The 14,848-nt window shown below is 47.5% G+C and overlaps 1 protein-coding gene across 1 annotated transcript in view; it reads right to left on the bottom strand.

Moving 5' to 3' along the window:
• The window catches only part of CD99L2 (CD99 molecule like 2), a 75,567-nt gene extending 69,004 nt beyond the window's left edge, over positions 1–6,563 (bottom strand). The window contains exon 1 of the mRNA XM_079962929.1: positions 6,258–6,563. Within this exon, the coding sequence (XP_079819055.1) occupies positions 6,258–6,333 (76 nt within the window). The 5' untranslated portion in view covers positions 6,334–6,563. The remainder of the gene's footprint in view (positions 1–6,257) is intronic.
• Between the last annotated feature and the right edge of the window lie 8,285 nt (positions 6,564–14,848).

The raw sequence follows: 14,848 nt of genomic DNA, 5'->3' as shown, positions 1-14,848 counted from the left end.
GAAGTGAGTGTTCTGGTTTTCAAATGTTATTTTGGAAGCCAAAGTCCAATGTGGCTTCAGCTATTGTTTCCAGTGCACCTGCGCAATCGGGAGCCAATTGGAAGCCGCGCCTTGGTTTCTGAACATTTCGGAAGTTGAACAGACTTCTGGAACACATTCTGTTCAAAAACCAAGGCATGACTGTATATGAAATTATTTTGTTTTAATCTATGAAACTGTTTTAATTGTTGGTATTTTTATTGATAAATCACTTCAAGGTGTTGCAAAGGAACATATAAACAATAAGTAAATAAATAAAAAAGGTTCACTATCACTGGTCTAAGAGAACCTTCCAGACCAGAGAAGTCCACAGCCTGGAAGCCACCACTGAGAAGTCTCTGACTTGGGCACCAAGTCACTGCTCCTCAAAGCTCGTCCAATACTGAGGGCCAGAGTGAGCAGGTAGGTCCCACATGAGAGGCAACGGCCCTTTAGATACCCTGAGCCCAGACAATATATGCCTTTAAATCGTTGAGGCCAGTACTACGAATTGAGCTATGAAAGGAAACAGGAAGCACCCAAAGACTCAAAAAGGCTCTTACGATATCCTGTAGCAGTCAAGTAAAAAGTGGGTCTGTGGTGTACAGACAGAAGCAGGCTCAGCCGACTTCCGCTTTCAGCCCAGCTGGCATGTACCGGGGTGAGAGTACCTGACTAGGAGGGGAAATGTAAGCACTCTGTGGCCCAGCAGGTTATTTTCCAATCTTGGTGTTCCAGCAGCACCAAAAGGTATCCCTCTGACTAATGTTCCTCCTTTTGTATATCACTGTGTGTTTCTTGTCAATGCCCTTTAAACCTAGTTTGTAAATAACCCATTGCTGGCTCCAGGCTCCAGTCATTGCCACTGGCTCCGGTTCCTCTTCACCATCACTGCTTCTACCTGTTTGTTTGCGGGACAGAAATCCAATGAGCAAGCAGGCGGGGCACCTCCTGCTCCTTCTTCTCACCCCCCCTGTTCTCTACGACAGAGCAAGAAGCAGGTGACCAAGCAGGTTGAAATGGTGGAGTCATACTTTGGTCGCCTAACAATGGACTACAACTCCCACCATCCACAGCCGGTTTAACCAATGGTCAAGGATGATGGGAGTTGTAGCCCAACATCGTATATGAACCCGAAGTTGAAGAACACCAGTGTAGAAGATTAAGCAACATTGCTTTGCATTCTGTGTGGGACCACCTTCGGTCTTTTTGTCTGGAAGCTCCAGCTGGTGCAAAACACTCCAGTTAGCCTGTCGATGGGGCAGACTATCACCAGCATGTTAACTCCAGTTCTCAAACACTTGCAATGGCTCCCCATATACTACCGGGTGAGGTTCCAGGCTCTTGTATTAATTTATGTCATTTAACAACTTGGGTTCAGGATAACACAGGGGCTGCCTGATCACTGAGGTCTTTGGAGGAGTCACTACTAGGGGTCCCCTATGGTTTGGGTGCACGGATGCCAGCAGCCAGTCAACTGCTCATATGAACCCATGAACTGCTCAATGCTGTGACCCCAATTTGATAGCATGACCTTCCACTTGAGGTCAGATGGGACCTTTCCCTATTGAACTTCAGGTGCCTACTGAATGCATTTCTTTTATTCCAGCAGGAATTTTAACAGAATTCTGATTTTATAGTTTTAACTCATTTTTATTTTCACCGTATTCAGTTCCACACTGATCAAGCATTATTCTAATTAAGCCGTATATGAATTCTTGAAGTAATGAGAAATCCAGGAGGGCTCTTATCAGTGGGCCCCATGCATTTCTGGGTTAGTGGAGTCTGTAACTTGAAGCGTCTGTAACCTGAAGTGTCTGTAACCCGAGGTACCACTGTATACCTAGTCTCCTACTTGCAATATACAAGATGCTTCCAGGCATCCAGACCAATGTTTTCGTAAATTTGGAGAGACTCGCACCTCTGTTTATTTCAGGCTTCTGATGTGCCACCACACCTTTTGTTGATTATGTGTGGGTTGGCAGCATATCTTGAAGTTGGTTTTTGCTTCTGTATTGCAGTGGAAGAACAACTGTTTGTGGAATTGTTCACAAGCTTAGCGAGACAGAATTAGGCTGGAGGGGGAAAACAGGTGTACCTATATATTTAACATATCCAGAGTAACTTATCATGCCTCATTTCACTGGGCTCCTCAGCCAAATTGAACATCTATCTGTGCAAGGAATTCCCTGCCTGCCCATTTCATTCTGTTTAGTGAACTCTCTCCTAATCTGCCATGAAAACCCATTTTGGGGAGTTCACTGATTCTCCCTATTGTTGTTAGCTTAACTGGTTCTCCTTTGTTTACTACCACTTTGTCTACACAGTCAGCTTTCCCCTTGCTTTTTGTGTACTTTTAAAACAAATGCCAGTTTGAAAAAGAACTAGCTTAGGTAGGCAATGCAGCTTTGGAGCTGGCAGAAGGACAGAGATGAATAAGGGGATTTTTAAAAAACAAAAAAAGACCCACACAAAGTTTTATTCCGATTTTCAGATGCTCCCTGTGCTGTGCACTAGAAATAATTTAGCAAAGTATTAATTAAGAAAAGTAAATACAACTAATTATTTGGATGTCAAATGCCAGTTCTACTAATCTGTTGCCCACTAAGAGGTACATTTAAAAAACAGTTCTTCTGCAATGTTTAATATCCATTCCTCTTCATCCAAATATTCTACCTGCTGTAAGGAGAGAGGCTCTTAACCTCTTACAAAGCAAGAATAACCTGGCTTTTCCTATGGTTTGAAGGCTGAACAAACTTTAGAAAGCCGTGCAATGAACTAGCTCTGTAGACCATCTTCGCTTCCCTATCTCTCAGACTTGCACACTCAGCAGGGCTGTTCAAGAGGTTTCCAAGTCCCCATCATGGGTTTCGAAGTCCCCACTTTTAAGCTCTTAGTCAAGAATCTGCTTCTTATGAAGAAAGGCTAGAGCATCAGGGCTGGGGGTGGACAAGAACACAACAGAGGCTTATGAAATTATGAATGGTTGTAGGAGAAAGTGTTCAACTTCTCTATCATGATAACAAAACTTGGGTCCATCCAGCAAAACAGACTGGGAAGGAAGAAAATGGTTCTTTTTTACAACACAAAGTTGACTTTTTTACAACACAAAGCCCTTTGGATGTGACTGGGCTCAGCCCCACAGCAACATGGCCAAAGGTCAGAAATGATGGGAGTTGTGGCCCAAGGAAAACAGGAGGACCACAGATTCCACATTACTACTGCACACGAGAAATTGAGCGACACTAGCTTAGATAGCGTAGACCTAGAATGGGGAGTTTGGTGCCCTCCAGATGTTGCTGAACTGCAGTTCCCATCATCCCTACATACTGGCCATGCTGGCTGTGGGTCGCAGGTTCCCAGTCTTAGACAAATTCGTGGGCAATAGGCTAAATAGAACATCCACTTTCCCAGGCCTGTTCTCCCCACTGTTCAGGCCATCACCTTCAAAGTCCTTTTTTTTTTACAGCTCTGAGAGACACCTGGCTGGCCACTACTGAGGGGAAAATACCAAACTAGGTGGACCTTGCTGCCTTCCAAATGTGGTTGAACTCCCAGCTTCCATTAGCCCCTGCTCACATGCCCAACGGTTAGGAATAATGGGCACTGCTAGAACATAGCAAGTTGCCTAAGTAAGACCATTCATTGCCCATCTTGCTCAGTGGTGTCAACCCATTTCAGACAGGGAGCCTCCCCCAACCGTAACTTGAGATGTTGGGGATTGAACCTTGGAACATTCTGAATGCAAAGCAGGTGTTCTACGACTGAGCTGTAGTCCACAAACATCTGGAGTGCCACACGACAGCCACCCTTGGTCTAATCCAACTGTTGTGTATCTCAAACGCTGGGCATGTTCTGCAAGTTTCCACGTCAATCATTATGTTGAGATTCAGAAACACAAGCAACTTGTTTTAAGCCCTAAACATCTCAGGCCTCAAACACCTGAAATATTCCCCTTCCTTACAGATCCTCTCAGGTGTTAAGATCAGCAGAGGATGACCCTTAGGGGGCTGTTCACCTAAGAGAGGGCATTTTCTGTAGTAGCCCCTTAGTTGTAGACCTCTCTCCCCAGAGGTCCACCTGGCACATTCACTGTACAGTTTTCATCATATGCTGAAGACACACCTCTAGACTCTTGGCTTTTTGACACTTGAGATGTGTATTTTTGGGACCCACCTTATTTCTGTGATTGTAAGTTGTTTCAAACTGTTTTTTCACACTGTGTTTTGATTGTGGCAGCCCGTCTAGGGACCTTAGATAATGGACGGGTCATAAATTAATAATGATGGTGATGATGATGGTGATGTAGCTGCCAGTTCTGTACCAAATGGACCCACAGGACTATTTCAAGGCCTAAGAGTGGTTCCAGTTGAGAAGCACTTAACTGCACACCGATGAACCATCTTACATATACACCAAAATATGTGAAACATAACACGCCTTCTATTCATAAGCTCATCCTGAAGCAGTTTTTTTAAAAACAAAACATTAAAGCGAATTGTGACATTTCATGCTAGCTGACAGACCAAACAATTATTACCTGCAGAGAGTTCTTCCAAACAGTTTCTACTAATAACCCTTATTCCTTGTCCCACTGGTGCTATTTGGGCACAACACAAAAACTTGGGACAACTTCTGCTCTCAAATTTACAGCTCAATCTGACACATGCTTTTTACTCAGAAGCAAGCCAGACCGTGATGTTTATTCCTAGGTAAATGTGCAGAAGATCCTTGATCTGGGTGAGCTGATGTGGACCTGTATAGCACACTGGGGATATAAGATGAACCAGTTGTAAGTGACACAGAGGAGAACGTGGGGGTGTGTGGATTAGCTAAACTGCAGACCCTCAAACGCCCTACAGTCCTTTGATACTGGAGGGCGTGCACTGTACTGGCATTTCAGTTGAGGTGGTTGACAAAACTACCTATTATTTAAGTCAGTGGGGAGGGGAATAACATACATGTGTTTCTACCTCTCTAATGCTTACAGAAACATGAGATGCTGTACATACAGTACCTTAAGAGGAGGAATACTTAAGAGGAGAAAAGCAGGTCAGTATGGAGGAAGCCTCCTCTAAGTGGCTCACAAAGTGGAGATTAAATCAAGATTTGAAAATATATTTATTCTCAAGCATATTTTTTGAGCACAGGGCGGGGGGCGGGGAGGTATGAAAGCAGGCACATTCCCACACAGGAGGAACCCAGTCTAGTGGGGCGGGGGCTGCTGGGCTCCAGTCAAGCTCATGGTGGATCTATTGTTCTCCAGTAAGGGAAAGATTTCCTATTAGGCGCTATTTTGGGGGCTTCCCGACCACCCCTCTTCTGAGGATGCCCGAAAGACAGGTTGGGTGCACCGTGATCATTTATCAGAAATTATCCCCTGCTGTTTAAAAAGAAAAAAGAGCAATGATAATAGTGGAAGGTGAATGAGTCCCACAGGAGCGACAGGGCTGCAAAGATAAACGAGGCTACAAAAGGCTGCAGCTCCTGCTCTCGGTTTGGGTACGTTTCAGTCCAACGCAGTTTGAACTGATTTGTCACGCCCACCCATCCCCTGGAGGATTAGCGGGGCCCTTTCGCCGGAGGTTTAGAAGAGCCAAATCTCGCCCTTGCTTGGAAAACTGGTGTGATCTGCAGTCCTCCCCCCCCCCCCCCCCGCCCCGCCAGCTCTTTATGCAGCCCAGGCAGAGCACGCCGCGAGCCACAATAGAGGTTAGGGGAGGGGGGCGGGTCTGCGCCGATGGTTAGGCAGGCCCGCAGCCGCTTCGCCAGCCAAATGCGTTTTGTCTCACCTGATCTTTTATTTATATAATTCAGTTACATATTATTATTCGTGTGTGTGTGTGTGTGTGTGCAGAGCGGGGGTGCGGGAGGGACTCATCTGCATCCGTGAGGCCTGGCTGCATCCAGCCACCGGGAGGGGGGCAGAGAGATCATGCGCAACGATGCAGACAGCCCAACCCAGACAAGCATGGCACGGAGCCCCCCGTATCCTGCCGTATGTCTCCCAAGCCGCGGGACGTGAGGAGAAGAATAAGCAGGAGCAGCAGGCAGGAGCGATGGACACAAAAGGACCGCGGAGGCGACCGGTCTACTAGTTCAGGCAAGCCGGAGAGAAAGAAGGGGAGAGGAGCTTTGATGGCCAGGGGGGGATCCTCTCCCCAGTATACTTGAGGGAAAGCGCAACGCGGGCGGGATGGGCCGGTTGATTACCCTACCGGGAGCCCGATCCTGCTTACCTCTCCCGCTCAGGGCAGCCAAGGCGACAGCGGCGAGGAGGAGGAGGAGGCGGGGACGCCAAAGCTTCGCGGTCATTTCGGCGGGGAGGCAGGAGCGCACGGCTAAGGCGCACGGTGCGGAGAGGGAGCTCCCGGGTCGACGCAGATGCCCGCTTTCAGGCGGCGGCGGCTTCCTTAGGCAGGCGGTCGGGCGCTCGTTGCAGCCTCTGCGAAAGATAGGGACGAGAGGCGCCGGCAGAAGCAGAGGAGGCGGCGGCGCGTAGGGGAGGAGCACGCCGGGGACGCGTGGAGAGGAGAGGGGGCGGGACGCGGCGAGGGCAGGGGCACACGAGTCGCAAAAAGGCAGGCCCTGCGTGAGGAGGGGCGGGGAGGGGAAGAGGGAGAGAGGAGGGAGGGGGAGGCCGGAGTTAAAAGGGTTGGGGGAGAAAGAGAGACAGTCGTAGGAGCCTCCCTTGGACCGGTTGGCTGTAGAAGGGTGGCGGGCTGAGAGACAGAGAAAGAGAGAGAGCGCTCTTCCACTTCTAAGCTGCGGAAAGAGCCGGCGGTGTTTGGTTGCCGGCGGCTTGACCCTGAGGGACCCGACAGCCGCGAAAAAGGGCGTCTCCGGTCACCCGCCTTCGCTCCCACCCCGCAAACCTGATGCGGGGCGGGGGGAGGGAGGATCAAAGCCGGAGAGCCACTGTTTCCAGGGTGCGGGTGAGTGGGTGGATTGCTGGCCAGGGTTCTTCCTCAGCAAACCCCCACTATCTCACTGATAATTTCTCACGTTGTATTTCGCCCAAGACAGCCAGATCTCCCGAGTCCCTGAAGCCGGACAACTGTTTTCTATGTGACAAAGATCTGAGATTTCTGACAAGTAGCCTGTTACTGCAGGGAAACAGATGCGCGTCCTTGTTGAGTTCCATCAATGAACCTTGTCTTCTTCCCCTTCTTCTTCAAAAACATGTAAATACAGTACTGGAGAAATGTCACAAGGGAGAGGCCAGAGGAATAAAGACCTCAGGGCTGCCTGTCGCTGTCTGATAATGGCAATGATAACAGTGGATAAAACAAAAGGACCACCCTTAGAAAAGGGTCATAAGAAGAGGGCTAGGGAGAAATTTGACTCAGTCTGCATTTTAAGCCGAACCTACCTAATCTTCCCTTTTCAAGACAATGCACCAGCCGAAATACAGCCACCTTTTCAAGATTCCTCCTTCTGCAAATAGGGCAGTGCAGCCAAGTAGTGTAAAAATGCATATAAACCTGAAAATAGCATTCAAAAATGCATTATGTGAGGGTACACTAGGCAAAAATTAGGCAAAATTGCATACAGAAATGTGGTATTAGGATGAATTCACACTAATAGGCAGATGAATTTTTCATTAGGACTTTAAAAAAAACCACAAACTGGTGAGAAGGTGTAAAGAACTGAAGGGTGGACAGGAAAATCAAAATGGTCAGATCCACCCATCCAGCAAGTGGACAACAAAGGGGCTCTGCAACAAAATATTGCAGAGTGGAGTGCTGCTGTTCACTATTTCAGTCACCCTCTTCCAGGATACCCCTTCCCTCTCTCCTCTAGTTTTCCATGCACCTTCCCAACCTACATTCAGCTTTTCTTTTAAAAAAATAAATAACAAAATTCTGCAAATCTTGGAGTTTTGCCTTCTTATTTCTCAGAGGGAGTGATGAGTAGAGCCTTTTTTGAGACCAGTGAGGCCACAGGTGCTGAGTTGTGCCCAAGAATGGGGGGGGGGCGGGCTGATATCACACATGCGATGCACATTGCGTGCGTGATGACTGTCGCATTTGGGAGAAGCTGACCAGGCATCCTCCCGATGCAACACTTGTGTGCCAAGCTGTGCTGGTTTGCAGGGCGTTTCCCAATGCTGCACAGCCCAGGGCAACATACCACCAGGCCTCCTCTGCCCCCTCACAATTGGGGGGCTGAGCCCTGTCCCAGTGGACATGGGGAGGGGCTGTAGAGGCCTCAGCCCTGTAGAGTTGGTACACCTGAATGAGGTGTCTATCTTTTATTTATTACCACATTTATATCACACCATTCCACCAAGAAACTCAAGGTCGCATGCATGGTTCCCCCCTCCCAACGCCTCCCTGTTTTACCCCTGTAATAACTGTGAGGTAAAGGTAAAGGACCCCTGGGCAGTTAAGTCCAGTCAAAGACTACTAGGGTTGTGGCGCTCATCTCACTTTCAGGCTGAGGGAGCCGGAGTTTGTCCACAGACAGCTTTCTGGGTCATGTGGCCAGCAGGACTAAATCACTTCTAGCACAACGGAACACTGTAATAGAAACCAGAGCAGCGCACAAAAATGCTGTTTACCTTCCCACCGCAGTGGTACCTATTTATCTACTTGCACTGGCGTGCTTTCGAACTGCTAAATTGGCAGGAGCTGGGACAGAGCAACAGGAGTTCACTCCATCGTGGGGATTCAAACTGCCGACCTTCTAATCAGCAAGCCCAAGAGGCTCGGTGGTTCAGACCACAGTGCCACCTGCATCCTAACTCTGTGAGGTAAATAGACGGAGAGATGGTTGCTGGCACAAGGCCATCCAATTTATTTTAACCCTGGTCCTAGCCTAGCAATCTACCGGTAATCACTACGCCACACTGGTTCTTGCCATATGAAGTTAGGTAGCATTCCATTAGTGAACCTTTAGTGAAAAGTAACAAAAATGCAGATTACAACATGGCAGATTACAACATAAACCACATATGAGGTCGGGCCACTGCCCATGAGTGAGTAATTAATAGAACACAATGATTCAAATGATATTGACATGCATTCAGTGCTGAGGAAATCCATGAGAAATGCCTGTTTAACCTTTCAGATAATGGCAACCATGAGTTCTCATGGCAGAACAAAATATGTTGCATTAATAGCATCTTGGATAATCTTAGAATCTTTCTAGCATTTCTTACAGGTTTGTAAGATAAGTTTACCAGAGGAAACCAAACTCATTTCAGAGTTTCATTGATAGCTTTCAGTTTCACGGTAGCAGGGGTTTTTCCATAAAAATGCAGAAGTGTGAATTTAAATCTGAATTCTGCACTTTTACTTTTTCTTTTACCCAAGAGACAAATACTTTAGGGTGTCTAGACTCCTGGATAAATGGGGCTGGCTATAATATATATTTGGTCTCAGCAGAAGGAAATGGATTAGGGGGTTTCTGGCATAGATAGATTGCTAGACATATAACATAGAGGGGATATCTACAATCAGGAGAAAAAAAACAAACATTTTCATACCCTCTGCAAACAGTTACATATATTTTAAGTGTCCAGCCCCTTAACAGCAAAGCATCATAAAAATTAAATAGACAAAGTTTTTCTCACCACTAGGATAAGAATTACTTTACCTTCTAAATTTCAGGAGGAGGAAAAGCATAGGTGGCAGGCAGCCCAATCCTGCACCATTCAGAAATAAATTGCACTGTTCAAAACAGCTTACTCTAAGTAGGGGGGAGGAGAAATTCAATTCGCATTTTAATGCAAACCTGCCCTCCCAAAAACATTATGCAAACAGACAGTGACTATCTATTTAAATTTGCCCTTCTAATTTTGTGATGCAGTTCTCCAACCAAATATTGTGCAGTATTAAAAATACAATGCATATATTGGAGAAAAACTCAAAAATTCATTGTTGTTTTTTATTGGCAAACAGATGTGGAGAACTGAATAATGAGAAACTGAGAAAAGACAAAATGGGCAAGCCATCTCCAACTCCTGGAAAGATTCTATCAATGGTGTCTCTGAAAATTTTTACACATCACTTGGGAAGACAGGAGAACTAAAGCCAGTGTACAGCAAAGATCACCAGTGTCGAAGCAATGATTCTTCAACATCAACTTTGTTGAACTGGTCATGGTCTGGCTTACTATAAGATGGCTTCCTATGTTTCTGTGTCACTGCTCCTGAGCAGACGTGCCTAGGATTTCAACCCTAGTTAATAACTGGCAGTCCTAGGAAATAAAAATGGCCCAGCAGTTTCATGTAGGTGTTAAACAACGTGGAGGATAAGATTGAACCCTGCGGAACCCCACATTGAAGGTTCCACAGGGCTAAAAAGCATTCCCCAAATAACACCCTCTGGGAACGACCATCTAATTAGGACTGGAATCACTGCAAAGCGGTGCCACCCACCCCCAGTTCGGAGAGTCACTTCAGAAGTATACCTGGTCGATGGTATTGAAACTGCTGAGAGGTCAAGAAGAATTAACAGGGACATGTTTCCCTTGTCTCTCTCTAGACAGAGGTCATCACACAGGGCGACTAAAGCAGTTTCTGTGCCAAAACTAGGCCTAAACCCAGTTCCAGGAAATCAGTTTCTTCCCAAAGTGCCTGGATCTGGTCTACGACCACTCACTCCAGAACCTTGCTCAAAAAAGAGAGATAGCAACTGGCCTGTTGTTAGTTAGGCTTTCTGAATCCAGGGAAGTGTTCTTAAGGAGTGGTTTTACCACTGCCTCCCTCAAACAGGCAGGGACCACCCCCTCTTGTAAAGAGACATTGATCACCTCCCTGGCCCAGCCAGCTGTTCCCTCCATGCTGGTTTTTATCAGCCAAGAGGGGCAAGGGTCTAGAGTGCAAGTGGTCGCCTTGACTGATCCAAGCATCTTGTCCACATCCTCGAGCCTTACCAACTGAAACTAAAGCTAATGTAGCCAGGGGCGAAGCAAGTGGGTGCGGTAGGTGCAGGCCACCCTGGGTGTCACCGCTGAGAGGGCACTAACCACCTGCAGTGCACCAGAGCCACGTGTCTCTCCTGGGAGAGATGCGGTGGCTTTGGTGCACGCAGGCTCCGCGCTGCGCAAATGGTCCACCTGCTGCCTCCCCCCAGCTGTAGGGCAGCTGAGTAGGAGGAGGCAGGCATCCCATGCGCCATCCCAGGCACCGGAGCAGCTTCTACCCAGACATGTATTTTAATATGCAATTGCATTTTATTATGCACATTCTTAAAACTGCTGACTTTAACCTCTCTCTTTTTCAAGAATGGAATGGGCTTGATGGACTTGGGGCAGGGGAGGAGAAAAAGCAACAACTGCCAGGTTGTTGCAGCAAAGAGACCTGGAGCAGCACTGTTGCCAACATGTGACAGCAGGAGGATCAAGCAGACCCTGTGCTGCTCAAGCCCTGCTTCCCACCCCATGGAGTGGGGTGTTTTTGGAGTTCTGCTGGCTACCAATAGCAGGGATGACACCTGTGGTAGCTTCTGCTATACTGTAGTTTGGGCAAGCGCATTGGGGTGGTTCTTGTTGTTGATGTTTCCCCACCAATGGTGGAACTTCACCACTGGTAAAGGTTTTTTTTGGGGGGGGGGCTGAGCAGAGGGGCACTTCAGCTCTGCTCCATCCAAGCCGCTCCAGCATGCTGGATCTGGGGGTCTGCATTTCTTTTCCCCAGCCATTTTGAACTTGCTTGCCTTCTGCATCACATGGAACCATGTTTCAGGAAGCTTTCTGCAGCTAGTGCACGTTGCCTGCAACTATAAACAAAACTTGTACGAGAAAATGACAGTATAATCCAATTTCCAACAGGCTCAGAAAGTGATTTATTACAGAGAGAGAGAAAACTAATTGTGGTATTTCTTTATTAACTGAATGTAGATCAATACATAGTAAAATCCTGTGACTTAAATGCCATCTCATATGTTTTAAGGGTATCAAGAACTTTCTCATGAGCCCAGTCAGTTTTTCAATTAACTTGTGTGTTTTCAAAACTGAAATCAATTAAAGTTATCCAGCTGAAAAGATTAAAATTATATGCTAAGATGGATCGTCATGCCACTTCAAACCAAATTTGGGCTTAAAAGTGCAATAAGATTCATACCAAATATATTTTGCAGCCCATGCTAACTCATTCAGGGATAACAGTGCAGCGTGGATACAAGAGGCATTTTGCTTTAAAACTGCAGGGTTTTTGATGACCAGACTGAATAAAAACTGACCATTGTGCTTTTCATTCCTTCCTTCCTTCATTCGTTCATCAAAAACCCACAACAGGAGCAGATGATTTCAAAAAAAGAAGCAGCCAAGAGGAGGGGTTGCTTAACCCCTTCCATATCTTAGCACTTCTGTTCTCCAAACCCCACTCACTCCAAGTCCCTCTTGCCCCCCTGCATGGTTCTAGATGAGTATTTCCAAAGGAGGGGAATAAACAGGCTGGAGGAAAATTTGGAATAGAGTAGCAGGGGTGGGGAAAGGGTTAAGCATGTAGACCACCTCCACCATCACTGAAGACCTCTCCCCTCCTGTAGAAGGACTTGGGGCAAAGGGGGGTGGAATAGTGAGGAAATGGGTGAGTTGTAAAGGGAGGGAGATCAGTCCTGTACAAAGGGAGGAGGGGTTGTTCAGGTGTGTGCGAAGAACCCTGGAATAAATATCCTTAAAAAGCATAGGCTTATCCCCCTTCCCAAATAGCTATGGCCTGGTGATATTTCCAAATTTTGTTGCTGTTGCTTTGTTAGTGTGTTTGCTTCTTTGCACAGTAAATGTGCACTGTTCTTAATTTGCCATACAGGATTTGGGTATCATGCCACAAGGCAGCACTTCAGATGCCATGAAATTACATTTTTCGTGCATATTTCCCGCCCCCCCCCACTTGGGAGATGTGAACCTTCCCCAGGGAATCTGCTGCTGAGGAATGAGAGTCACAGGTTGCTACTGATCTTTATCAGTGACCTCCTCATGGGTGACACGACTCCCCAGCCATTTCTGAAAAAACATCCCAATAATCGTGAGTTCCTGATTCATTAACCTAATACACCCATCCTTCCTCCAGGGAGATCAGGGTGGTTGGTGCCTGTAAAGTCTTCCTCAACCCATTTTACCTTCACAGTAACCCTGTAAAGTAGATTAGGCTGAGAGGTAGCGAGTTGCCCAGTAAGATTAATGGCTGGATAGGGATTTGAACCTGGCTCCCCGCAGTGCTAGTCTGACACTCTGAGGCAGAGTGGAAAACATATTTCAGCCTCAGGGCTGCAATTCCCTTCTGGAAAACCAGAGGGCCACATTCCAGCATGGGTAGAGCAACAGATGTGAATTTTTGTGCAGTAGGCTAGCTTTTTACAAATGTGCACCTTTCTCTCTGCCTTCCACCCAGGCATGAAAGAGGCACAATCAGACTTCAGGGGCACATTCCAGCCAGGCAGAAACACTCAAGGAGGGTGCAAAGCAGGGCCAGAGTGGATGTGGCTTGGGGAGAGTTCCAAGGGCCAGTCGAGAGAGGCATGGAGGGCCGCATCCCCGAGGTTCCCCATCCCTGCCCTTAGGCTGCACAAAGGAGAATGGACAGGTCAGTCAGTACAGCATGAGCCTCTTAATCTGTCGTGGGTCAAAAAGGTTCTTGTATGGAAGGCGGTTGGAATAGATGACTCTCATGGTCTATTTCAGCTCTACAGTTCTACAGCTGTGGGTTAAGAAAGATTGTTGCTCGCCCTTTGCTATTGTTGGTTGGAGTCAGTCCCCAAAAAAAGAGGATGTGTTTGTGTGGGAAAAAACACGGGCATTCCAAGTAACTATGCCTAATCATTTCCCCACCACCACCCCTAGGTTTGCCTGGGGCAAAATGGGAAGCTGCTGACCCCTGCTGAAGCCTTGCTGGGGGCGGGGAGGGTCGTGGCACATGGACAGTCCAGCCCTGCTGCCCAGGCAGTGCACATCAATCCATTTCCACTAAGCCTCTATCTCTGCGGACCTTTTGGTGAAAGCCAATGTGGACAGCCACCCTTCGCCCCTGCTTCCTTTTCTCGAGGGGGTGAGAGTCGGGGTGGGGTGGGGTGTGGTCTGGGTCTCCTGCTAATCCTACTTTGGCTTCACCTGTCAGTGAATCGTGGCAGCTTCTTAAGGGCCCAGCGCCTCACCTCTTACCTTGGCACAGAAATTATCGCACAACGGCAGGGGCTGTGATATAAAAGCACCATGTGGAGAGAGGAAGGAAATGCATGCTGGATGAAGCTGGGGTGTTGGCCCTGCAAAAAACACAGACGTTGCGTTCATTTCTGCAGCCGCTCAGTTGCCTCCTTGCTTCAAAGATGCTGATGTTAGCAGTGGGAATGCAGGAAGGCCGGGGAGACTCTCCCCAGAATACAGAGCAGCCAGTGTGAAGGAGTTGCTTAGCGGGTGGTCACGCGGGTTTGTCTAGTGCCTCTCCCCCTTTCATCTCTTTTTATGAAAAAATAATGGGGGGTGGAGAATCAAGACTCCCACTTCAGTTCAGCCTAAGGAAACTAGCTGGGCGACATTTGTGTTGCTCCCGTCTAATTCCCCTCCCTAACCTCTGTGTATCCAATTTGCATCTCAATAGACTTTGCTTCTCCCCCCCCCCATTTTTTCCTTCTTTTTCTTCTCCCACCCCCTTCCTGGAGCTTTCAGGAATCACTGAGCAGCCCCTAACAGGCCATTATGCTACAGTCAGGCCAGCTTGTGAGAGCCGAGCAAATAAGAGCATCCAGCAGCAGCAGCTGACAACAATTCGCCAAAGCAGATTGTTTGCTTTCCCCTCTGACACTGCCCTTGTGTTTCACAACCATTGTTTGCAATTAGAGAATTTGGTCACAGCAACCTCCCCACCCCTGTCCCGAACCATGAA

This window comes from Podarcis cretensis (assembly GCF_951804945.1).
Source record: "Podarcis cretensis genome assembly, chromosome: Z".
Lineage (NCBI taxonomy): Eukaryota > Metazoa > Chordata > Lepidosauria > Squamata > Lacertidae > Podarcis > Podarcis cretensis.
The sequence above is the reverse complement of the archived record's forward strand: the minus strand, read 5'-3'. Positions and strand labels throughout refer to the sequence as shown.